Source organism: Peromyscus maniculatus, chromosome 1, assembly GCF_049852395.1.
Source record: "Peromyscus maniculatus bairdii isolate BWxNUB_F1_BW_parent chromosome 1, HU_Pman_BW_mat_3.1, whole genome shotgun sequence".
NCBI classification, from domain to species: domain Eukaryota; kingdom Metazoa; phylum Chordata; class Mammalia; order Rodentia; family Cricetidae; genus Peromyscus; species Peromyscus maniculatus.
The window spans coordinates 27,474,599-27,499,348 of record NC_134852.1 but is presented as its reverse complement, the minus strand read 5'-3'; the positions used below and the strand labels follow the sequence as shown (position 1 = coordinate 27,499,348).

The 24,750-nt window shown below is 45.0% G+C and overlaps 1 protein-coding gene across 2 annotated transcripts; it reads right to left on the bottom strand.

The window, feature by feature from the left end:
* Nucleotides 1–1,337: 1,337 nt before the first annotated feature.
* LOC102906287 (cell adhesion molecule CEACAM3-like) lies at nt 1,338–17,085 on the bottom strand. 2 transcript variants are annotated; one of them, XM_042272652.2, is made up of 7 exons: nt 16,827–17,085; nt 15,176–15,532; nt 11,977–12,336; nt 8,605–8,958; nt 6,971–7,330; nt 4,256–4,597; nt 1,338–3,229 (listed from the first exon to the last, which is right to left on the bottom strand). In XM_042272652.2, the coding sequence occupies exons 1-7, from the start codon at nt 16,888–16,890 to the stop codon at nt 2,946–2,948; spliced, it is 2,121 nt and encodes a 706-aa protein (XP_042128586.1). In that variant the 5' UTR covers nt 16,891–17,085; the 3' UTR covers nt 1,338–2,945. The 2 variants fall into 2 exon arrangements, with proteins under 2 accessions (XP_042128586.1, XP_076424867.1); XM_076568752.1 differs by lacking the exon at nt 15,176–15,532.
* Between the last annotated feature and the right edge of the window lie 7,665 nt (nt 17,086–24,750).

Genomic DNA, 24,750 nt, shown 5'->3' with positions numbered 1-24,750 from the left:
ACATTTTGATGTGTGCCAGGTTATACACTCATAGCATTCTGAGTCAGTCCTAAAGACACTAGAAAAATTGAAAACCCTGTTGATCTCAGACAGCCTCAACCTAACACTCTTTAAAGGTCCTGAAAGCTTATTCACCATAGGGTAGTTTATATCCTCAGACTCAGGTTCACATATTTATGCTACCAAGTCCTCACCCTCCACTGAGTGGGAGTTGTTCTTGTGGTAGTATGTAACAGTGCAGTTAGGTAACAGAGAGGAGATTGCCCAGTATGGGACATCTGACACTTGCAAGGGTCTCATTCAATGAGTGTTGGCCTATCCCTGCCAACCAGAGTATGAAGTAAGTGAGAAGGTAAATCACAGGAGATGCGAGGAAATCTGAATGCTCCAAGATGTTGGGCCCTCCTTTTCATGAGAGAAAAACAGACTTGTTGCATGGGATAGAAGCTAGAGAGGTTGGTAATAGACAACCCTAGGGGGTCATGTAGCCCAAAGTCCTGTGTCTGTCAAAATGCACTGAACAGCACTGCACTATGATCCAGTACCCTCCAAACCTTTGCTGTCTAAGACTGTACTAAATATAAGTGATGATTAAAGTTCCCATGTGGCTTCACTGGGTATCCTCAGGACATGATATGTGAACAGAAATCTCAACCAGGAGACCAGCAGCAGGCCTGCTTTGAGATCAGTGGTCCAGGTGGACCACAACTTGAGTGATTCTGCTCAGGTGGTTGATGATGACTGACATAAGCCACTGGTTACTTAAGGATAAAGCATGAATCTAGGAATCATCTAAGAATGTGAAGATTAGAACAAACTTTTAACAGAACCACCTTTTTCCATGGGCTTTAATGTCTCTTCTCTAGTATGTATGGACCATGTATTGAGCTTTTTAAATGGACAGTGACTATATGACATATAGAACATAAAAGCAATAACTTGCTGAAACTGGAATGATGGACCTGGAATGTTCAGCATGTGTGCGTGTTTTGTTGTAGGTCATAACATAAAATCTAGATACCTGAGGAATCTCAAGTAATTGCCTCCTTCAGCTTGGCCTGTGGGTATGTATGGGGACTATATACTTGTTATAGATTGACGTGTGAGACAACACATCAACACGCCTTGAATATTGCCAATCCCAGATAGGTTGTTCTAGGCTATACAAGGAGAAGGTAACAAAGAAAATCATGGAGCATTTGCCAGGAATCATCATTCCTCCATAGTCTCTACTAGACTTCCTGTTGGTATGAACTATAATACAAATAAATAGTAATCTTTTACAAAATTAATGGATCAAAAGTTGGTTCTTTGAAGTGATTAACACTTTTGACAACTTTAAACTGATTTGCTTTATTTTAAAAATATTAACATTATTAATATTAGAAGTGAAAAGTGACACCTTATATTCCATTTTCAGAACTCTAAGAATTCCATGAGTACTCAATAGTTACTTGCTAATTGTTGGCTGACATAAATGAAACAGACACATTCCAAAAAGCCCAGAAACAGAGATAGAAGCATGAAGAAACACAAAACTGATGACATTTCACAAAAATGAACAGTCTTTTTGTTTGGTTTGGTTTTTCAAAACAGAATTTCTCTTTATAACCCTGGCTGTCCTGGAACTCCCTTTGTAGACCAAGTTGACCTCAAACTCACAGAGATGATCTGCCTAATTCTGCCTCCCAAGTGCTGGGATTAAAGGTGAGTGCCACCACCACGCAGGTAAAGTGAACAGTTGTTAAGAATGTAAACAGACAACCTAGGAATAGAATAATTTCTAGTGCAGTAGGGCAACACATGAAAATACATAGCCAATTCTGTATTGCAGAGGATACTGAGCTTTCCTTCTAAGACCTGGATCAACACCTGGATGCTGCTGTGGCCACATATGTTCAGTGTGTAGGACTCTTAGGAGTCCTACACATAACAATTAAACAAGACAAAGAAGTGAATGTGGTCAATCAATCAGCTGTAATATATGTCTGTAGATGACTTGGAGTTATCTGTAGAAAATCCTTAAGATTCTACAGAAATTTATGAAATGGGTGAGCATACACACCTATCTTAGCCATACCTCTGTAAATTAATATTGACCACAAATAATTTGATATACTGTTTTGTCACAGGCATAGAGAAAGAAATAGATGTGGTTACACAGGGCTGGAGGGAATGGGACTGGATTAACAAGGCTTTGGAAATGGACAATGGTGATGGTCACATGAAACTATGGAAATGTTCATGCCATTTAGTTGCCCACTTCAAAATGGCCAAATGGAAAATCCCATATATGTCTCAAAAATGTTGAGAGGAAAAGGAACCTTGTGTAATGTCAACCTGTCAATGCCACTCTCAAATTAGAAGCAGTCCAGGTCAGCCTTTTGACATGTCATGTTTTTTCACATGTGTACCTAAGATAAACTGTGGATCAAAACTGTTTAGTAACAATGTATGTCCGTGGGGGAAAAGGACAGTCCCTTCTCCTGTCACTCTTCCTCACTTCACATAAATGACTGTTGTCTAGGCAGCATAATGTGAGTGAGTTCTACATGGAATGTATTTGGATAAAGGAGAGGATGCATTTATCTTCATGCAAACACTGCAGCATGTTAACATGGGACTCAGAACATCCAGAAGTTTGGGAGCTCATGAAATCAATTTCCACGGACTCTGAGAGTTGTCTATATATTTAACCCAAGCTCTTAACTCCTTTGCAATTCTGTTTAATATATTGATGTCTTCTTTTCCCTTTTGCAAACCAAGTCTCTGTTTATATCCTGGCCTGTCCTTAGACACATGTTTATGCCAGGATTACTGTCATGAGCCACAAGCAAGCTGTACCTGAGTAGGAATTGACTATTTCTACCAAAAAATTTTCCTCCTTGTTGTACCCTGTTGATAAAGAAATGCCACTACTCTGCTATAGTGTGAGAGGAGAGAGGTCACTCATTCATCACATCCAGATAGACTGGAGGACTGGTCTTTGAACTGGCTTGGTTGGAGACCTCACATTTATACTCTCCAGTGTCCTCCATCCTGACAGGATCTATGCTGAGTCGGCACTTTTTCGGGGACTGGGTCATCCTGTCAGTGAGCTGCAGACTCTGGTTATTGAAGAACCAGTGGGTGGAGATTCCAGTGTCAGCTGAGAGGCAGGTGAACACAACAGAGCTCCGCACAGTAACTTTGGTGCTGGTGACTCGGATAAAAGGCACTGACACAGGCCCTGTGAAGCAAAAAAAGGAGGGGAAAATGACAATAGCCCTTCAGAGATCTCAACAATCTCCTCTGTAGGCAACAGATATTTAATAAAGCCTCTAGGGTGGAGACATTGAGGCTATGACATTAGAGAGTTTTCTTGTAGTTTGGATCTGCCACCCATGGCCCGTGTGAACCTGATTCAGCCTCTGGGTTTCCTGGGTCTCTGTTTCCCTTCACTAGTGCACACAGTTTATGGTCATTGTCTTATGTCTGGGTTAAACCTAGTTATGAGCAATGGCATGACATTTGGATGGGGGAGCTGCTCTAGTCCGAAGCATCTGTTACTATTGTCTGCAGCAGGGAATTCCTAGGCTGGACCCCTGAGGACAAAGAGCTGCTTAGAGAACTGTCTTCTGTCCCTCCCCTTGGGAACCCTAATATTCTTGTGAAGTATTTTAAGCCCATTGTCAGAAGAGTTAACATGTCCAGGCACCTGTCCACTGACTAGGAGATGCTGAAGTGATTCACCTAACTGTAGCTTCATGTCATTGAACAGCTGGTGCCACCACTATGGGTCTTGCAGAGTGAGTAAAGTCTTATTACCTGTCATCTGTAACAGGAAATCAAACTCTGGCTCTGGAGAAAAGCTCTCCTTGGTCACCTGGAGTTGAGTCTGAAACAGAGGTCTGGGACCAGGACTTTCTATTGCTCACCTCACTATGATGAAACCACAGAGCTCCAAGACAGGCCACAGCAGATTCCGAAGGGGTCTTGCTCAAGACCTGATCCTGGTGAGAGCCCCAATATTCAGAGGCTGACTGACATCCTTGGGGTCAGTTACCCAGCACTTATTCTCCTCTGTAGCTGTAGTCAGGTGAGGGATTTGGTCTACTTTACTATGGCTACCTGATGTGTGTCCTGTTCTAAGTTCTCAAACCCCAATGTGGAGACACAATGTAGAGAGGAGGCCTTCAGTCCACAATGGACAGTATTGTGTGTGTAAAGAGAAATCAACTCCACAGAAACCCATAGGCCCACAAGAATGACTTACTGTATATGTGGAGGTACGCATGTGCTTCTTGAGTTTCAAACTGTGCATTTAAGGTTCGTAGGGCGTAGAATCCAGTGTCCTCCTGGGCAACATTGTGGAGCAGCAAGGATCCATTGGGGTACACAGTCCCTCTACCACTGTGTGCAGGCCCCAGCATACTTTTATTACTGCTTATTACATTCTGGGCAATTTTGTGTTCGTTGTCAATTGGTATCCCTTTGTACCAGACAAAAGATTGAAGGTCCTCTGGGATATTATGAACAAGTAGGAGAGCATTTCCCCCTTCAACAACATTATGTGGCATTGACTCAATAATGAGCTGGATGGGAGGGTCCCTGCAGGCTACAAGGGAGGAGAGAAGAGAACAGAGACCAATTCATCAATACTGAGAACTTGGTCTTTGGTGTACTGAGTAGCTTAGGTCCATCACTCAGCTGAGGTGGCTGGAAGTGTCTGACAACATCAGAGGTGCCTTTCCTTACTTAATCCTCTACAGACACAGTCTTCTCACTCTGAAGTCTTTGATCGCTTCCCTCTCTGGATGACATCAACCCTTGACTTCACTTTCAGATGGGCTTCCTGGTCCATCTTCCAGTTCACTAGAGATGGAGCCATATTTGGAAAAATTAGTTTGATATTTCTGGAAGACCCAAGACCTGAAAGGCTAAGGAAAATGTGGGTGGGTGGAAGACTGAATGTCCATGGATTTGCAAGTCCAGGTGTTTATGAAATTCTCATGTGTGGAGTCACTGACACCAGTTACAACTCCAGCTTACATTGACTTATGCATGTGTGGTGAGTCAGTTTGTGTGTCTAGGGTGGGTGTGAGTGTGAGTGTTTGTGCAGGAGCAGGTGTATGACATCCTGTGTGTATGGGTGAATGCAGGTCACAGCACCTAAATGAAAGTTAGAGAACAACTTGAGGGAGGATTTCCCAACTTTAAAAACTTCTAGCTAGTCTGTGAACTCCCTGACTACACACCATCAGGCAATGTTCTCTTCACCTATGAGCAGAAGCCAATACCAGGGCTGCAACCTTTGCAGAGAAGCACACAGTGAACCTCCATGGTGGCTACAGACTGCTCTGCCCTCCCTCTGTGGTGAACAGCTTTTGGTCCAGCACTTACCCCAATACCTATAGCCTTCTTTCCTCTGAGCTCAGCCTTGGACAACATCCAGTGCCATTCTCTGTCCCTTCAACTCTTAATCCTGCCTGGTATCCCACTTAACTTCTCTCTATATTTTTTTCAGTCCTCCAGACCATGCAGTGAGCAACAAGGTTGATAATCATCTCTGTGCCCTAGGGCAACAACAATTCACACCAGGGCTCTCCTCTGCTGTGTTCTACCAACCTGTCCTTTATTACACAGAATCCTAGTTGAGTGCCCAGTCTGCCCTGTGTTCTCACTGCTCTGAGAAGGTAGGATTTACTCCCTGCAGGAAAGTGACTGAGATGTACATGAGTACTGGAAAGAAACCATCTGAGTGATGGCTGGGAAAGGGTACAGACTCATTCTCAATGGAGCCACCAATCAGGGCACATTGTCGTGAAGCCTGGTAGGAGACTCATGAAGATGTGGAGCAGGAGATGATGTGAATTCTGCAGTGAGGGCAGTGGCTCCATCATCCTAGGCAGATTTTATAGGGACCTCCATCTTTCTGTGATGGCTGAGCCATGCCCTGGGTCTCTCTTTGTCCTTCCTGGGATGCTGCTCAACATTGACTATATGAAGTCCTCAAGGATATGCCAGGAGGTGGTGAGGAGCGGTAACACAGGACCCTCTCCTGGGGGAATTATACTTAGAAACACCTGAAGGAACCAGTAGGTCTAAGAAACTGGCACTAATCTCCAGGTCTGTAAGGGACGTAGATGGAAGCAAGACTATAATTAAGCTCATGTTTCCAGAATATACTTTTCTACATGTAGATTCTGTCCTTCTCTAGCCACCTAGGGATAACTAGAGAAACTCCACAGATGTCCAGATCAGCATCTCTTTTACTATTTGCCCACAGGAGAAAATTCCAGAGTTGGATCCCAGTGGACAACCATTTGCAAGGAGGATTGTGTCTTATTTTCCTTCCTTTGGGGATCTTGGCTTTCCTGTGAAGTCTCATGATTTCATCAGGACAGTTAATTAATGGTCTGGCCACCTGAACAGCTATAATCTCCACATGTTGTCTCCGGTGAAGATAATCCAGGGGACCTAGCCTAACCATACCTCTCATGACAGTGCACTAGCTGGTTCTACATACCAATAAAGCCCTGTCCCCTGTCTGCTCTAACAGGAAGTTAAGACCAGTAAGTGACAGAAGGCTCCCAAATGTCATCTGGAGTCTGTCTAGGGACAGAGATTTGCAGCCAGTGCTTCCCAGTGCTCTGTGTAATGATCCCATGGCTTCATCAACAAGGACCTGCCTGACCCTCTCAGAATCATTCAGGAATCATGTGCATGGTGTGAGCTCCAAGGGTCTGCACTGAAGGTGACAACCTGGGGCTGAGTTTACCCAGCACAGGTATTCTACTCTGCAGGTAAAGACAGGTGAGAGGTTCTGATACATTACAGCTTTTATACCCTCTGTGTGTCCTGCAGTAAGGATTCAAACCCCAGCAGGAGGACACAGTGCAGTAAAGAGAAAGCAGGCACAGCTCAGTCCTGACAGTCCAGTGTATGAAGTAGGATAAACCACACCTGGAGGCCAAAGAGAATCACTTACGGTTCACATGGAGCTCCACATGTATTTTTTCAGTTTTGAAATCTCTTTTTAAAATCTGTAGTGTGTAGATTCCTGCATCTTTCTCTGTGACATGCTGGAGGAACAGGGATCCATTGGTGTACACCATTGTTTCTCTACTGTAGGCAGCACCCTGGGTGACATAATTCATTGCTCTGCTGTATACTGCTATTTTAAATTTCTGGATTCTATACTTTGATTTGTACCAGGTAAATGTATCCAGATCTTCTGGCAGATTATGAACAAGGAGGAGAACGCTTTCCCCTTTAGCAGCATCTGGTGGCACCTGTTCTATGGTGAGTTGGGCAGAAGTGACATCCTTGCAGCAAGCAGAAAGGGAGGCTGAAACACAGAAGAAAAACAGAAAACAGTTATCACAAAGATCATTGTGTTTTGTGTAAAGATGGCAACCTTCATCCTAGGCAGGTAGATTCATCATTCACCCTGAAGATGCAGGTGTGGGTGCTTCTAACCCACCTGGTGGGTGGCAACAACATGACCACTAATCCCTCAGTGCCCGGGGATATGTCATCTCCTCTATAAGGAACTCCCTCATGGGGTGTCTCCATGGCTGCCCCTCACTGCCCTCAGTCAAGCACTGTGCACACGTGGCACACTGAAGTTGAGATTATGCCTCTTCTGAACTTTTTCTGCACACACCCCACATCTTCATTCTTGTTTTTTTTCTCAGTTTCGTTTGTGGCTCCAGTCAACCCCTGACTTTACCTTCTAGATGTCCTTGCTGCTCTGCCCTGAAGCCCATAAGTCTAGAACTGGGTGGTGTCCAAGAGAAGTCTGATACCATTGCTGGCTCAGGTATTAGGAAACACTTAGATACTAGGGTGGCTGGATTTATGTCAACTTCACACAAGCTACAGTCGATTTGAATGAGGGGGGCTCAACTGAAAATGCCACCACCATATGAGTCTGCGGACAAGCCTAGAGTACAACATTTGTATTGATGGTTGATGTGGGAAAATCCAGCCCATGGAAAGCAGTTCTACTCCTACACTAAGGGTTCCAGGATGCTATAAGAGACATGGCTGAGCAAACAATCAAGAAAAATCTAATAGGCATTGCTCTTCCATGGTCTCTGCAACTGGTCATAGATTTTATTTATGAAATTCATGTTTGGAGAAAATGAATACCCCATTTTGACACGTACAGCCAAGAAGCAATGTTCCCATTTAGCTCTCAAAGGCTTTAATAGTCTAGCCCTGGCAAAAAGAGCTCTAAGATCAGTAGTAGTTGAGCCTAGCACAGAGGAGTGTGGCCAGACCTCCTGGTGCCCACTTCTCTGTTAAGATGTCATGGTTTCCTCAATGATCTCCTCACTGATGGCTGCAGGTGCTTTCTAATTGAAATTTGCATTGAGAACCCCATGAGCCTGAACATATTCTGATATCTTCTGCTGAGTTACTTTTGTGCCAAAGACTTTCTTGATACCGGGGTGAGTCAGATGATGGAGTGTGATCTATCAACATTTGTCTCCATCAGGTGTGCCTTCAACTAAGTGTTTAAACACCAGCATGGAGACACTATGTATAGGCCAGAAAAGCCTGTGCTGTGTGTCTAAACCTCACAGGACAGTGAATAAATCACCAAGAATCACTTACTGTCCAAGTGGAGTTGAACATGTGCTCTTTCAGATTTCATATCTGTGGTCAGAATCTGTAGAGTGTACCATCCAGCATCTTCCCAGGTGGCACTATGGAGCAGCAGGGATCCATTGCTGTACAGTGTCTCTCTGCCACTGTGTGCAGGACCCAGCACACTTGCATTTATGGCTACTATATGTTTGGCAATCTCATATTTCTTGGACACAATAATTCCTTTGAACCAGTAAAAGGATTGATGATTCTCTGGGAGATTGTGAGCCACTAGAAGAACACTTCCACCTTCAGCAATTCTAGGGGGAACTGATTCAATAGTGAGACGGGCAGAGGTCGGATGGTATACACAATGCAAGGCTAGAAAAGAAGAAAGATCCATTAGTAGTAGAACTTTTGTATTTGCCTAAGTTGTGGCCCTGTGTCCTGAGAAGATGTGTCCATTACTCAGCCTAGGTGTGTGAGCCTCTTCCTCTCCTACTGGGTGAAGGTCAGCACATGACCTATACATTCAGTTTCCCTGCACATGTCATTTTCTCTGTATGGCCCTATCAGCTCTGTTGTCAACAGTGTTTTGAATCTCTGCCCTCAGACCCCTGCTGACATTTATTGTAGATTGCTGTTTGGTGGATGACATCCTGGCTTGCTTCTCTATATACCTTGACAACAGAGCCTCTGGCTTTCTGTTGTTTATGTACTTTTCTCTTATGTGACACCTGTGGAGAATGAATGGATGAATAAATGAATGAATGAATGAATGAATGAACATGCGAATGAACAACCAATATTCCATGGTCCAGTATGTACTGGGTTTTATTTATGAAACTCTCAGATTTGTGGACAAATGATATCTCAGTTTGATTTAATTTTTGCATCTATTTCCATTTCATGTGTGTGTGTGTGATGCCCTGCCTGTGTGTGTGATTGCATGTCAGTGTGAGTACATGTGCATTCCTACATAGATACCTATATGGCTGGGTGCATGCCACAGTAATTATATGTGGGGCAGAGAACACGTTTGAGGAGTAAGAGTGAACTCTCCTTCCACCACATGGAGACTGAGGATTAAACGCAGGTCATTGGGCCTGGTAGTTTGGCTTCACTCACCTAAACACCTCACTGACCCACCCAGATCAGATTCTTCTCTGTGTCACCCTGTTATAGTTGGGAACATCAGTCTTCAAAATACAATAGCCAATGTGATTAACAATGAACAGAGAACAATCTGGCTTTCATCACTACCCCTTGCCATTTCCTGTTCACTGAGAACTTCCTGCTGCTGAACCTCTGTGCATCTCTGTGTCATCTCCACTAAGGGGGAAAGAAGACACCTTGATTCTCCTTCAGACTCTTGTCCTCCTTGCGGACTCCACCCAGGACCTGAGCTCCCCACTCCCACAAACTGTCAGAGAATTCTCTCTTCACTTATGAGATGAGCCCTTGTCCATACTGCCCCTTGAACAAGGTAGGGATCTTGATCCCTTGGAACAGGGGTGTTTCCATGGGATCCAGTACTACTACTACACTCCACTCTCCTAGGATCATGGCTCCTTCCCTGAATCAACTCTACTGTCCTGGAGTCAGATCTGCTGTCCTGGAGACAGCACCACTGTCCTGCCTCACCCTGAGCTCAGCCTACCACGAGTCAGAATCCCCTCCCAGAGTCACCTGGGCTGCAGGTGGGTCTTTGTACAAGGTACTGCTGTGTCTTCACCCCCTTGACATTGATTGTGATTCTCTTCCCCAATCTCTTTATGTTTCAGTCCTCAGATCACACAGTGAGCAACAGGCCAATAATCATCCCTGTGCCCCAAAATCTTATAGCTCACCCCAGGGCTGACCTCTGCTGTGTCCTGGCCTTGACTCTAGTAACAAAGAGGGGAACTCTGTCCTTCCTATGCATTATTTGTGGCACAGAAACTCCTGTGTCAACCCAGTTGTCCTCATGTCCTCAATGCCCTTGGAAGGTGGGATTAGCTCTTAGCCAGAAAGTGATGGATGTCTGTGAGGGCTGGAAAGGGACCACCTGAGTGAGCCAGGGGAAGGACACTCATCACTTTTCACTAATGCCTTCCTTTGTGGTCTTATCCAGAACAGATATCCAGGAAGTATTATACAGGAAATCCATGTCCTTTGTGTGGAGAAAGTCACCTATGTCTTGGAGAGTTGTGGACTGGCCCTGCTATGGAGGGTTTTAAAGGGAAACATGAATTCCAGCCTCTTCTGTTGGCTGAGGTGTAGCTCAGGCCTGCCAAAATCCACCCAGAAAATTTAGGGATGTCTCTATCCTTTGCTTGATAATTCCCCTGTGATTAGTCTCTGTTTCTCTATGGAAGATGCTAGAAGGAATGAGGCTAATTAAAATCCCCTACCATAGTACCATTCTCAGACAGATAAAGCACCATGGGTCCTAATGGACTTGTAGGAGGGACCTTAGGTCTGTAGTGACAGAAATGGAAAGCACACAAGTTTCTTTCATCTTCTCCAGGAAAGCAGCATCTTAGAGTTTGACTGTGAGCTAATATCACTCCATGGAGATTGATAGGATGACTGGAGCTCATGTCTGGGAGCTGTCAAGACCAGCAATGCCTGTTACTATTTGGCTGCCTGAAGGAATTCCTTGGATTGGACCCCAGAGGACAATCACTTGCCAGGTGGATCTGTGTCCTCTCTTCTTTACCTTGGGGACCCTGACCTTCCTGTAAAGTCCCATAAGACCATGAGGACAGTTGACTGCTGGCCTGGGCATATGTCCAGCTCTGCTCTCCATGCTGAGTCTCAGAAGAAGGTAACCAGGTGACACACCTTGAATGTGACTCTCATGACCTTGCACTGATTAGTTTCAAATGCTATGAGAAGTGGGTATCCAAAAACCATTGTTTCCTGTCAGCTCCATAAGAAAGTAAAAGTCCAAACCTGGTACATAAGGAAGTAAGTATCCCCAGGATCACTTGTAGTCAATTTTCAGGCAGAAGTCTGGAACAAGTACTTTCTGGTGCTCACCTCTCTTTGGGAATGGCAAGATCTGCCTGATGCTAACATGGTCTCGTTCTGAATTATGTTCTTGATGAGAACCCCAAAAGACAAGACTGTGTCTAATGTTTCTCATACAGACTTACCATTTCCCATCACACACACACACACACACACACACACACACACATACATACACACACACACCTTACTCACCATACTCATGAAAGAGTCAGGGCAAGAGTCTGATCTATGGCCATTTGTCTCTGTTATATGTGTCCTGCACTAAGTGCTAAAACACCAAAATGGAGACGCAGTTCAGAGTGGAGGTATGCACAGGCCAAGCAAGAGAGTCCTGTGAGTTCACGCACACCCCAGGACTGAATGATCTTGAGAATCACTTACTGTCCAATTGGAGCTGCACATGAGCTACTTCAGTTGCCAGATCTGTGGTCAGAGTTAATAGGGTGTATAATCCAGCATCCTTCCAGGTGACATTGTGGAGAGCCAAGGATCCATTGCTGTACACTGTCTCTCGGCCACTGTGTGCAGGACCTGGCACACTTGAATTCTTGGCTATTATGTGTCGGCCAACCTCATGGTTCTTGAACACAATAATTCCTTTATACCAGAAAAGGGTTTGAAGATTCTCCGGGAGATTGTGAACCACTAGAAGAACACTTGACCCTTCTGTTACTCTGTGTGGCACTGATTCAATAGTGGGCTGGGCAGAGGTGAGAGGGTGCCCACAGTTCAAAAGAGAGGCTGGAAGGAAAGAAAGATTGATCAATAGTTGGACCTTTGTATTTGGCTAAGATGAGGCCCTGTGTCCTGAGCAGGTGTGTCCATAGTTTAGCTAAGGTGTGTGGGTGGGTGACTTCCTGTCATTTACTGACTTCCATGTCTTTAGTGTCCCTGCACATGTCATTTTCTCTGTATGGTGCTCTCTGCTCAGGTGTCAACATGGTGCCAGCTTACCACCTCAAGCCACTGCTCACATCAGTGTAGATTGGTGCTAGGAACATGTCTCCCTGACTTCTTCTCTACAGACCTTGATACCTGACTCTCTGACTTTCTGTTGTTTATGTTCTTTCCTCTGGTGTTTCCGGTCAGCAACACCTGACTTCACCTTCTAGCTTTTTTTTACTTCCAGTCCACTAGGACTAGGGAATAGTGAGAACCTGGATTCATCTTATGTTTTTTAAAGAAATGATGTCTAGTAAAACTCAGGTACTTGTGGAGAACAAATGAATGAATGGTATCCCAGTACTCTGTATGCCCATGGATATTTAAGAAATTCATAGATTTGGGAATACAGAGTTGAATATTTCCATTTGCTTTGATTTTTTAAACTCATTTGTATTTGTCTGTGAGTTTGTGTTCAAGGTCTTGACTCAGGATGTGGGAGTGAGTGCAGGATTCAGTACCTATGTGAAGGTCAGAGGACTTGTATTCATTAGTCTCAGCATGTCAGACATTGAAACAAGTGCTTGTATCTAGTGAGCCATGTCACTGATAAATACAAGTTTGGTTACTTTATTTAGGATGCAAAGGTGAGGACATCAGTCTTCACAACACTGTGGTCATGCTAAGTTTTGTTAAGAACAATTCCCCACTTCCTTACTTTTTCAGATTCACCAAAAATAAGAATAAGTTTCCTGCTGCTGAGCCTCCACCTACCCTGTGTCTTCTCCCTTAAAACACTGAGACTCCTCTCAGGTCCTTGTCCCCTTAGGAGACTCCAGAGTTTAGGTAAGACCTCTTTTCTCACATGCGTCAACTCATGGTCTCCTCGCCTGTGATTAGGAGCCCCTAAGAGTCCATGACTCTTTGCAGAGGAAAACAGAGGTGCATCCCTAATCTCTATGGCCTGATAGATCCTTGCTCTGTGGCACATCTCCTCCCAGGCTCTGCTACCCTTCCCTCATGTGAACTGAGCCTTCTCCCAGGATGGAGCATCTCCCAGAGTTCCATGGGCTGTGGGGTTCGCTATTCAAAACCCTACTCTGTCCCCTTACTCTCAGTGCTGCCCCATATCCCTCTCTACTTCTCTCTTTATGTCTCAGTCCTCCAGAACACACAGTGATCAGAAGGGCAGATGAGCATCCCTGTGCCCTGAGATAACAGCAGCTCACCCTGGGGCTGCCCTCTGCTATGTCCTGGTCTTGAACTGTCAGCACCAAAGAGGGAGCCTCTGTACTCCATGTACAACAGATAATCCCAGCTGGGCACCCAGTCTGCCCTGTGTGATCGGTTATCTGAAAAGAAGGAATATCCTCTTAGCAGGAAGGTGACAGAGGTGTCTGCTAGGCCACAAGGGACAAGCTGAGTGAGGCAGGAAGAAGGGGACAGAGACATTCTCACTGCTGTTATCATTCAGGGTTCTGACCCAGGACAAAAGACCAAGAGAAGATGTGTCAGGAGCCTCATATCCTATGTGTATAGGAGGAGGTGACCTGGGTCCTATAAAGAAGGCTCTGGACTCCATCATCCCATGCAGGGTTTCATGATGATGCTCCCATTTCTTCTGTTTCCTGAACTATGTTTTGAGCCCATGTGCTCCCTGACGTCTAAGATGTCTTAGACCTTTGTCTAGGTTATTACTCCTTGCTTCCCTATCTTTCTTGAAGGAAATACATAAGCTCTATACCTCAACACAATCCTTTGGCACTATAAAGGATACAGAAAGCAATGAGTATATCTGCCAAGTCTGTGTCACTGACTTCCAATTTGTAGGGAGAGGGGTGGGAGCAAGGATACAAGGTAAGTTCCATTTTAGGGAAATACCTTTTAGAGTGTTGATTGTGTGTCCTGATTCTCCCCCTGGTAATCTTCAGCTCACATCTAGGGAGCTGTCCAGATCAGAAGAGCCTGAAGACATTTGCCTAAAGGAAAGAATTTCCTGAAAGAATTCCCTGAGCTGAACCACAGAGGACAAGAAACTTGTCAGGTTGACATTTGTCCTCTGTCCCACTCCTTCATGACCTTGACCTTCCTGTGAAGTCTCATAAACCTATCAGGACAGCTAATGGCCTGACACCTGTCCAGCTATGCTCTTCTTTTGAGTCTTTGGAGTTGCCCACGGGATCTAGCCTAACCATGGATCTCATGACAGTGCACTGGCTAGTTTCACATGGCACAAGACTTTAGCTAAAAGAAAGCACTGTCCCTGATTATAGGAAGTCAAAATCCAAACTTTGAAAAATGCTTCTCATGGACACCTGGAGCTGAGTATGGAACAGAGGTTTGGAGCCAGGGCATCTTGGTTCTCACCTCTCCCCATGATCCAATGTTTTTTCTAAATCAGGCCCAATGTTGATTCCCTCATGGTCTTTCTCAAGGACACATTCCTGGTGAGAACACCAAGAGTCTGGATAGAAGATGATATTATAGGCAGAGTTACTCACCATGCATCCACTTATGTGCAAGGATTCTGATCTACTACAGTTATTCTACACCAAGTGTGTCTTGCACTAAATGCTCAAACCCCAACATGCGGACACAGTGCAGAGAGGAGGTACACACATGCCAGGCCTGACACTTCTGTGTGTGTCCAGTGGTATGAACCCCGCACAGTATGGAGAATTCACAAAGAACTACTTACTGTACACGTGAAGGTATATGTATGTTGATGATGTAATTCTTACTCTATTACCGCTTCGTAGGATATAGACTCCTGAGTCACTCTGGGTAACATTTTGAATCCACAGGGATCCATTAGGGTACACTGTCTCTCTACCAGTATGTGCTGCCCCCAGAAAATCCCGACTGTAGGCCATTTCATAGCTTGCAATTTTAGACTTCATATTTGTCTCCTCTTTAAACCAGGATAAGCCCACAATCTTCTCTGGAAGATTACGGACAAGGAAAATGACATTTTCTCCTTCAACCACTTGGGGTGGCACTAATTCAATGGTGACTTGGGCAGTGGTGGTCAGGTGCCAAGAGGTTAAAAAGGAGGCTAGAAAGAAAGAGAAAAAGCATTGAGCAGGTGTGATCATCACTCAGCTTAGGCATCTGGCTGGCTGTGTGCCCACCCTCCTTGCTGGAGATGAGCTACATGACCTCCATTTCCTCAGAGCTTCTGACTGTGTCCTTTCTTCTTTGAGGAATAACCTTCTCACTTATTTGCCTGGCTCTCTGCCTCAGTATCAACCTATCTCTCCTCACATAAAGAGTATTTCTTGTGAGGAAGTCACTCTGACCTCCTCCTCTAGGGGATCCTTATGTTCTGATGTTTTTTCCTCTGTTCTCTTTGTGTTATCAGTCATCTCCTGGTATCCACCTCTGGATACACTGACTTCAAATCTGATAGATTCAGGGCTGCATAAAGACAGGGATTGGTGTGACCTTTTAGGAAGATTCAGTTCCTAAAATAGTCTCAAACATCAATGAAGAAAGAAAAAAAATGAAATAAGCTGGAAGGTGGTGATCACATCCTGAATCACAGCAATCCAGAGGCCAAGGCAGGCAGTTATCTGAGTATGAGGTCAGCCTGGTCTACACAGTGAGTTCTAGGACAGTCAGGAATATACAGAGAAACACTGTGTTGGGGTGGGTGAGAAAAGAAAAAAAGGAAGGAAGGAAAAGCAGAAGGAGGGAAGAAGGAAGGAAGGAGAAAGAGAAGGAAGAAAGGAGGAAGGAGGGAAGGAGGGAAGGAGGGAAGGAAGGAAGGAAGGAAGGAAGGAAGGAAGGAAGGATTTTAGGAAAGGTGTGTCCATGGGTTTGTCTACATAGTTCCCATTTATAGCTAAGCACAATAATTATACTAAAGAATGATTTAATTTTTTTCCCATTGACACATGTCTCGGTGTGCATATGAGCAGGTCCATGCCACAGCAGCTGTGTGGAGGGCAGAGAAGAACCTGCAGGAGTCTGTTCTCTCCATCTACCCTGTGAAAGCTGAGGACTGAATGCAGTCAAGTCTCCACACATTGAGCCATCCCCCTGGCCCACCCTTGTTGATTTATATTTGGAGTCACCCTGCCATGACTGTGGACATCAGGCTTCAGAACAAGGCAGCCAATGGGACTCTCTTTGAATGGGGAGTGTTTGGGGCTTTTCTCTTCCCCTCATCACCTCCTGTCCACTGAGAGTTTCAGGATGCTGAGCCTCTGTCCCTCACTCTACCTTCTGGCCCATGACTGCAAACAGAAATCTCGAGTCTTTCCTCAGGAACCTGTCCCTTTAGGAGACTCCAGCCTTTCTCTGAATTCCCCACCAAGCCCACAGTCAGAGAGAGAGAGTACCCTTACCTGTGAACAGTAGGCCCTGCCAGGAGGCGCAACCCCTGCCAGGAATCATAGAGGACACCTCCATCTCTCTTCTCACTGTGTTGTCCTCCCTCTGAGGAGAAGAGCTTCAGCTACTTCATGAGCCCCAGGCTCTTCTGTTCTTACTACTCCTGAGAGGAGCACTATCCCAGGTAGGAGCACTTCCCAGAATCCAATGGGTCTGTGTCCAAGACACTGCTCTGTCCCTTCCACTCCCAGTGCTGTCCCACATCCCTCTCAACTGTTCTCTCTTTATGTTTCACCTCCAAGCAGCACATTGAGCAACAAGGCTAATAAACATCCCCATGCCCTCAGAGAACAATCACTCATCTCAGGCCTGACATCTGCTGCTCTGTCCTGGCCTTGGGTCTGTCAGCACACAAGAAGGAGCCTCCACCCTGCCTATGTGTCCTTGTAACAGAGACCCAGCTGAGCATCCGGTCTGCCCTGTATCCTCAGTGCTCTGGGAAGGTGAGATTTACTCCCTGAAGGAAGGGAACATTCTCTGAGGGCTGCAGAGGGACCAGCTGAGTGATGACTAGGGATGAAGATCAATCCTGTATCACTAATGTCACCAGTTAATTTCCTGACCCAGAAGAGTGGCCCAAGAGCCATTGTGTTAGGAATTTCATGTCCTTAGTGTTGAGGTGGAGGTGTCCTGTGTGTTCTTGAAAAGAGTGTGGGTTCACTCTTTTTATGGAGGGCTTCAATGTAACCTTTAGCATTATGTGTTGGATGAGCCCTGTGTTAGGTAAGCCCATGTCCTACCTGATCTTCCTGGGTCACATTGGATCTCACCTTAGCTGAATCCCTGGTAGAGATCCAGTTTTCTCCTCTGAGACATGCCATGAGTGAGGGGACTTTCAAGTTCACCATGAATAAAGATGTTCTCAGACACACATAGCAGCCAGTAGGTCAGAGCAAGATCTAGGAACAGGAATGAGAATGACCTTTCTGGGCAAGATCATGGCTCAGGGAAACAATTTTGATTGTTGAATGTGTATCCTGATATCGCCTCCTGGCAATCACTGGAAAAACTGCAATCTCACATCTAGGTCTACAACAGGCAGGGTCAACAAGTCAACTGTGAACTGCCCTGACACCCTGGGCACAGGTGGGATGTGTGGCCTGTCATCCTGTTCACTGTGCTTGCCAGAACTCCTTATCCCATCTAGTATAGGGTGGGTCTAAGCAAGGTTTCAGATTTTTCCTGGGACATCCATGACAAAAGTTGAAATAATGTGCGTCCAGAGGTTAGGTGTCCTTATCAGAAAAATTCAGAGGAAAGTCCTTGGAAATTTCTCTCAAAGGACAGGACACCAATGTAGGGTTGCACATGCACTTTCTGGCCCATCACGGGTGTCTAAATCTTTCCTTCTCTTTGCCCACAAGGTGCTGAAGGATCTGCTCTTTAGTACAAAGAACATTGATTCACATGGATGTGTCTTCTGCTCTTCCCTATACCCTGTTCTGCTCTTTAGTACAAAGAACATTGAATCACATGGATGTGTCTTCTGCTCTTCCATATACCTTGTTCTATTTCTTTCTCTTGCTGGAATAAAGCAACAACAGTTAAAGAGAGAGTAAACAGTCCATTTTCTTTCTGGTTTGGGACAGAGTGTAGCACTGAAAGAAGTCAAGCCAGAGAACATGCTGTTTGATGCTCACTCTCTGATTCATGCTTAATTAGCTTTCTTATAAAACTAAAAGACCATGTGCCTAGGGATGAGGCTGCCCACAGTGGCCTGGGACCTCCGGAATCAATTAGGACAATCCCTCACAGATGTGTCCACAGCCCAACCTGATAAAGACAGTTACTCTGTTGTATCTTTTTCCCCCAAGTGACTTTGGCCTGTGTCAAGGTGACAGTTAATGCTGACTAGGAAAATGTTTTAAACTTCCAAGTCTTCCTCTTCCACATGGATATTCCACAGGAAGTTTTCCATTCTCCAAGGGAGTGTCTCTCTTTGTTTGCTGGGCCAATCACATGTGCTGGTGTTCACTGTCCTTCACATTTGTACCCACAGAGCCAGGACACAGCTCAAGAACATATGAACTGAATTTCACTTTTGCTACTTCTCAGATCCTGAGCCCAGGGATGCTATTATGTCCATCACAGTCATTGTGAAGAATTAATGAATCAGCATTATCAAAACATAAGTTTCATCCTGACTTAGCACAGCCCTCCCAGGCACATTGATGACCTGTTTCTTCTAGATCCATTGGAATAAGAGTAGAAGCATCTCACCAGCTAAGAACAGACAAGATCTAGGAGCATATAACATAAAGAAACATGAGCATGTTTCTAAGCTCTTGGTGTTCCTTCTGGGCCATGGAGATCATGAAAACAAATGGTGTGGACAGATAGGTATGAATTAGTGATCTAAATATACTTGACCTAAAGTACAGTTCCTCTCCATAGGATAAAGGCCCCCTAAAATCCCTGACCAATCCTTTGGGAAAAATCAGAGATGTAAGGAGAGAATGAAGAGATGGAGCTGGAATATCATTAGAGAATTGTGATTTGTTTGTACTTGTAGACACAGGCTTGGAATTGAGCTCTGTATCTATCCATAAAATTAAGACTTCACCCAACAGCTCTGTGATGACATTTCAGGGATCCATTGACCAAAACCTGTACTTTTCTTCACTGTGGACCTATCAAGGCCAATGGCAGAGATCTGGACATGAAAGATAAAAAATATGTATTAGTAGTGATGTTGGAGATAAAAAGCTCTAGAGATGATGGCTATGGCTTCCCAATGATGGGCCAACAGTACTGCTCAGGTGGATGAGAGAATGCATGGCAGGAGACACTGAGGTTTGGCCCTGGATAGAAATTAATACCTGTGAGGAATGTGATTGGAACACCCAGATCAGCCAGAGCAATATTATAAAACCACGGGTGATGTCAGCAAAAAAGAAAGGCAATCCTGATCTGTAGAAAGCCATAGTATCTCTTTGAGCTGTGATATAACCTTAGTTGTGGAGGTCCCACCCAGACCTGGGGTGCATATTAATAGAAGAGTACTCATGTAGAATGTGCAAGTCCTGATCCATCTCTAGCACAAAACAGAAACAACCCCACTGTACACTCATGTGCACTGAGTCTGAGTCTGACATGTCCCCTGTCTCCATCACCCTGAGCCTCTCTAGGAAGAAGTTCCTCCAGACCATTCTAGCTCAATGCTGGGTCTGGCTTCATGTTCTTGGACTTGGCCAGGATTCCCTGACCAACCTAGATATCTGTGTGGTGGATCTGTGTCACTAACCCAAGAGGGACCAAGTATCCTGGTTCTATATTTAGTAATAGTCATGATGAAACAGAAATTGCTCATAGGTACTTTTCAGAGTGATTTGGTCACTTCACATGATACTCAGTGGTTCCCAAGTTTCACACTCAGTGGTTCCTGTGTTAGTTGTAACATTGAGTGAGAATCCTTTTGCCCCTTCAGAGATTCAGCCTGTCACCTTCTGAGAGGCTTTGATCATTTGTGCTCCACAGGTAGGTTGTATTCTGACTCTCAGGTTCATGCTTTAAGGCCACCATTCTCACCCTCCAAGGGGTTAGAATTGTTATTTGTGGTGTTAGCCTTCAGTAGCAGTGCTGTACAGACAACAGGGAGACGATGCCCCCTGTGGAACCTCTGATCCTTGAAAAGGCCCCTTCAAACTGTTGGTCTCTCTAAACCCCACCCCAAATCCATTCCCATCCAGATGATGACTCCCAGGCAGAGCAGGAGGACCTGAGTGCTCAGAGACGGTGGGCCTCCTGTGCTTGGGTGAACAACAGTCTGCCATGTGTAAGCTGAGCTGCAGATCTTGATGGTACAAACCTAGGATCTGGAATCAGACACCCAATTTTTCTCCTGGTCTTCACTGACCCGTTGCCTTCAAGAACCACAGAGTGCTTTGTCCCTCCTTTGCACTGACCTCTGCTGCTCAGCCTGGGCCAGTGCCCTCCAAGCTTTTCTGTTCAAGGCTGTCCTAAAGACAGGACAGAATAACATTTCCCATTGAGCTTCCCTGAGAAGCACCCACAGCCTGTCCTTGGGACTAGATGTGTGTACAGAAACCTCACACATGAGAACAGGAGCAAGTCTGATATTCAGCTAACTACATATCCTGGACTGTAACATGTTTGATAGTTACTGACATGAGGTACAGGGCCCCCAAAGGCAAAGGATGAGTCTCAGAATGATCTAAAAGTGTGATGAGTATGAAGTCAGGGGAGCTTCAAACAAAACCATTTGTCTTGGCCTATAATGCCCTGGCTCCCACAGGACAGTACCATGTAGATATATTTCCTTATACAAAAGTGGCTGGGTTTTTTTTTCTTTAAATTTTTTATGTGTATGTTATTTTGGTTTTGTGTATAGCTGTGTACCATGAGTATGCCTGGGGCCCACATAAGCAAGAACAGGGCATTGGATCATCATGGAACTGGAATTACAGATGGTTATGAATTACTGTATATGTGTTGGTAACTCTACAAGAGTTATCCAATGCTTTAAACCACTGAGCCATCTCAGGTGGATGTTTTTAGAGGCATATCTGACTGGTAGAAGGTAGAGAGCAAGAACTTGCTGGAACCCTGGCTGGAAAGGACAAGTGTGTTTGGCAGATCTGGGTTTGGGATTTGGATGATATATGTCTCCATATGAGACAAATGTTACCAATACCCAGGATCTAAAGAGCACAATGAGCACAAAAGAGGTAAGATGACAGATGCTAGAGTTGTTTGAATTCAGTGACTCCCTGAGCAGAAAGAGCCCTGAGTTAGATGCAGGATCTTTTGCAAGGTACAAAGCAAAGCCCTATCCTTTTGCCTTTCTGGAGTAGTGATAGCAGCATACCAGAAAACAGGTGATTTCCTGTCTAGAACGTGGGCTGTGAAGTCCTGGAATTCTACAGAAATTCTCTAGATGCAGGTGGCTTAGTTCTAGACTGTCCATTGGTTTTCACATCCTGGACAATTTGTTCCCTCAAGCTGCTGATGACTAAGATTAACATCTCTGAAAAACAGCTCCTCCCCAATCCACAGACACCTGAGAAAGCCTCCAGGATGGAGGACACCTGGATGCAGGCAGACAGCTTGTACTTCATGTCTGATAAGCATGGACACTGTAAGCCTCACACGGCCACTGTGTTCCCTGTGCCTCACTTTCTCAGTGATACCACATATCAAAAATGAATGTTGCTGTATCTATAATGTAGCCTTCGATATGAACAAGGCCCTGACACTGGGACAGGACAGCTGTCCAGATCAGCAGCTTCTGCTACTATTGCCTGCAGGAGAGAGCCCACTACTGCCACAGTCCATGGCATAATACAACAGAGGACAACTGATAATTTGGATGTCAACCCACCAGATGAGCAATTGTCTGATGGAGAACACACATGCAGATAAAACACCCTTGAGAAAATAAATCTCTAAACAATCTTTTGAAAAATTAATTAAAATAAGGCTGGAAGGGAACAAAGGGGAATCTTGGGCCCTTTTCATATGGCAGAAACTTGGACCCTATGTCCTAAGCAGTTATGCCCATCCTCCATTCTCCATATGTGTTTGACTAGGTTCTAGTCTACCCCAGACTTCACATTCTAGATGCTGGTCTGCCTTCCAGTAACTAAAAGGTAACTAGAGCTTTGAAGAGACAAGAGTTACCTTCTTTTGTGGGAAAGTCAAGTTATTAGAAAGCCTCAGACACCTGGGGATAAACAATGAATTAATGCATGAATGAATGAATGAATGAGCATACCAGGGCATGGCCTTTTGAGGGAGTCTCATGTTGGTAGACAACAAAATTGGCTAATACCACAGAGTTTTTATGTATGTGAGGGAGAGAACAAACATCTGTGTGGGCTTACACACACATTCATCAGTGGGTGGGAAGATGATACTGCACATACATGGAGGTCAAAGAAGATGAGGGAGTTGGCTCTCTCCCTCCACCATGTGGGACCTAGGGATGACTCAGCAACACTACCTTGGCGCAAGTACCTTTACTCACTGAGCCATCCAGTTCCCCACCCTGGTCTGATTTTCAATTGGACAGTCACTCTGTCACAGTTGGGAACATCAGTGTTCAGAATATAATGGCCAATGGTGGTAACTCGGGGTAGGCTTCTCCCCTCCCCTTCCTGTGTCCTATTCACTGAGAACTTTCTGCTGGTGAGCCTCTGTCCCCATCTGCCCCACACAAGCACCAATACAAGCACAAACCCTGAGTCCCCTCTCAAGCTCTTACCTTAGCAGATGCCAGCCATTCTCTGAGTTCTCCTCCACTGTCAAGTCATGGCCATGCACCTTTGTTGGGACACAGATCTGAACCTTTAGGGCAGATTCCCACAGCTTTAGTCAGGCCACATCTCCTGCAGCTCATTCTAGGACAGAGAGTATAGGAGCTGTCTGTGCTGTGGCTCAAGTATTTTCAGTTTATAGCACCCGGCTCCTCCATGTTCCTTGTAACTTCCAATACAATGAACTTAACACATGGTGTGAAACTTCCCTGTGCCCCTATAAGGTTATAGAAGACCAGGCCACTTCTTTTTTGGCAGGAATCTGGAGAAGACTGCTCAATGATGTTGTCCAGAACTGGAGACTGTTCTCAGAAGAGGCTTCCTGGCCTCCATTCATGATCACTCTCATGGCAGCTATTTTTCATTATCTTACTCTCCCTAGCTCAGTCTTATTTCCACTCTTTTTCAAATGCTTTTAAAAAGTTTTTTTTTTCATTTTATTTATTTTTTGTTCTATGTGTCTTTCACATAAGGCATCTTGATCTCAGTTATCTCCCTGTACCTTCTAATCTGTCCTCTACCCTTGCAACCTCCCTCCTAATATTAAATAAAATAAAATTTAAGAGAAAATAAAAAAAGAGATAAAACAAAAAGAAAAGACATAAATATTTCATCATGCAAGCTGTAGTATAATAGTGAGTCACACAGTATATAATTTTGTATATATATATATATATATATATATATATATATATATATATATATATATATATATCTTTACTTGCAAGTGTTCCTTGCAAAGAGTCATTGGTCTGGTTCAAGGACTCTGGTTTCTGCTACACCACTGATACTGGGAACTCATTGGAGTTCCTCTTGGTTATCTGGTTGGTGACCTGTGTCAAGGAGATCCTGTAGCTTTGGATCTGCATGATGGACCCTTCACATGCTCCAGCAGATCTCAGATGGTGTGAATGTTGGTGTGGGCCAACTCATAACCCTGGTTCTGGGCCTGGGTAGTTGGTTAGTAGTATTGGTTAGCCAACCAGCTCACCCCTGTCCTCACCACCAGGGTGAGCTCTCTGGCATTGCCCTGTCTAATTGACCATATTCAGCAATGAGCATGGGGTGGGGACAGTTCTCCTGCTTTCATGACTTCAGGGTGGGCTCACCCATACCTATACCATGAGGGCCAGTTCTATGATATTGCCCTGGGGACATGCAGGTGCCAATCTCCCAGGTGCTGCAGCTGCTGGGGTGCTAGACACCTCTCCTGCTCTTATGACCTCAGGCCCAGCTCTTTCAGCCACCACAGGCACCAAGGTGGTGCAACTCTCCCTAGAACTTGCCACTGTGACAGAGGAAGGGAGAGGCAAAATCTCCCAATCTTGTGTCCTCGGGGTCAGCTCACCCACACCCCCATCAACAAGGTCAGCTCTACTGTGATGCCCAAATGAGGTGCAGGGCCCAATTTCCCAAGTGCTGCAGCTGATAAAGGGGATATTCAGTTCTCTAACCCACCACAGGTAGCAGGGTTGAAGAGGAAGGCATCTTTCCTTTACCATAACCACCACACTACAGACTAGGGGTGCAGAACCAGCTACCCTACTCTCATGCCCTAAAGGTCAGTTCTCCTGCAACCCTGTCTACAGGATCATCTCTATTG

Bases quoted from the DNA above. Each gene is read 5' to 3' on its own strand.
- LOC102906287 (XM_042272652.2), bottom strand. From the start codon at position 16,890: ATGGAGGTGTCCTCTATGATTCCTGGCAGGGGTTGCGCCTCCTGGCAG. The intron at 4,598-6,970 runs GTAAGTGATTCT...CCTCCCTTGTAG, and splicing joins TGTGGAGCTCCATGTGAACC to CCTGCAGGGACCCTCCCATC. The intron at 3,230-4,255 runs GTAAGTCATTCT...TTTGCTTCACAG, and splicing joins TGCGTACCTCCACATATACA to GGCCTGTGTCAGTGCCTTTT.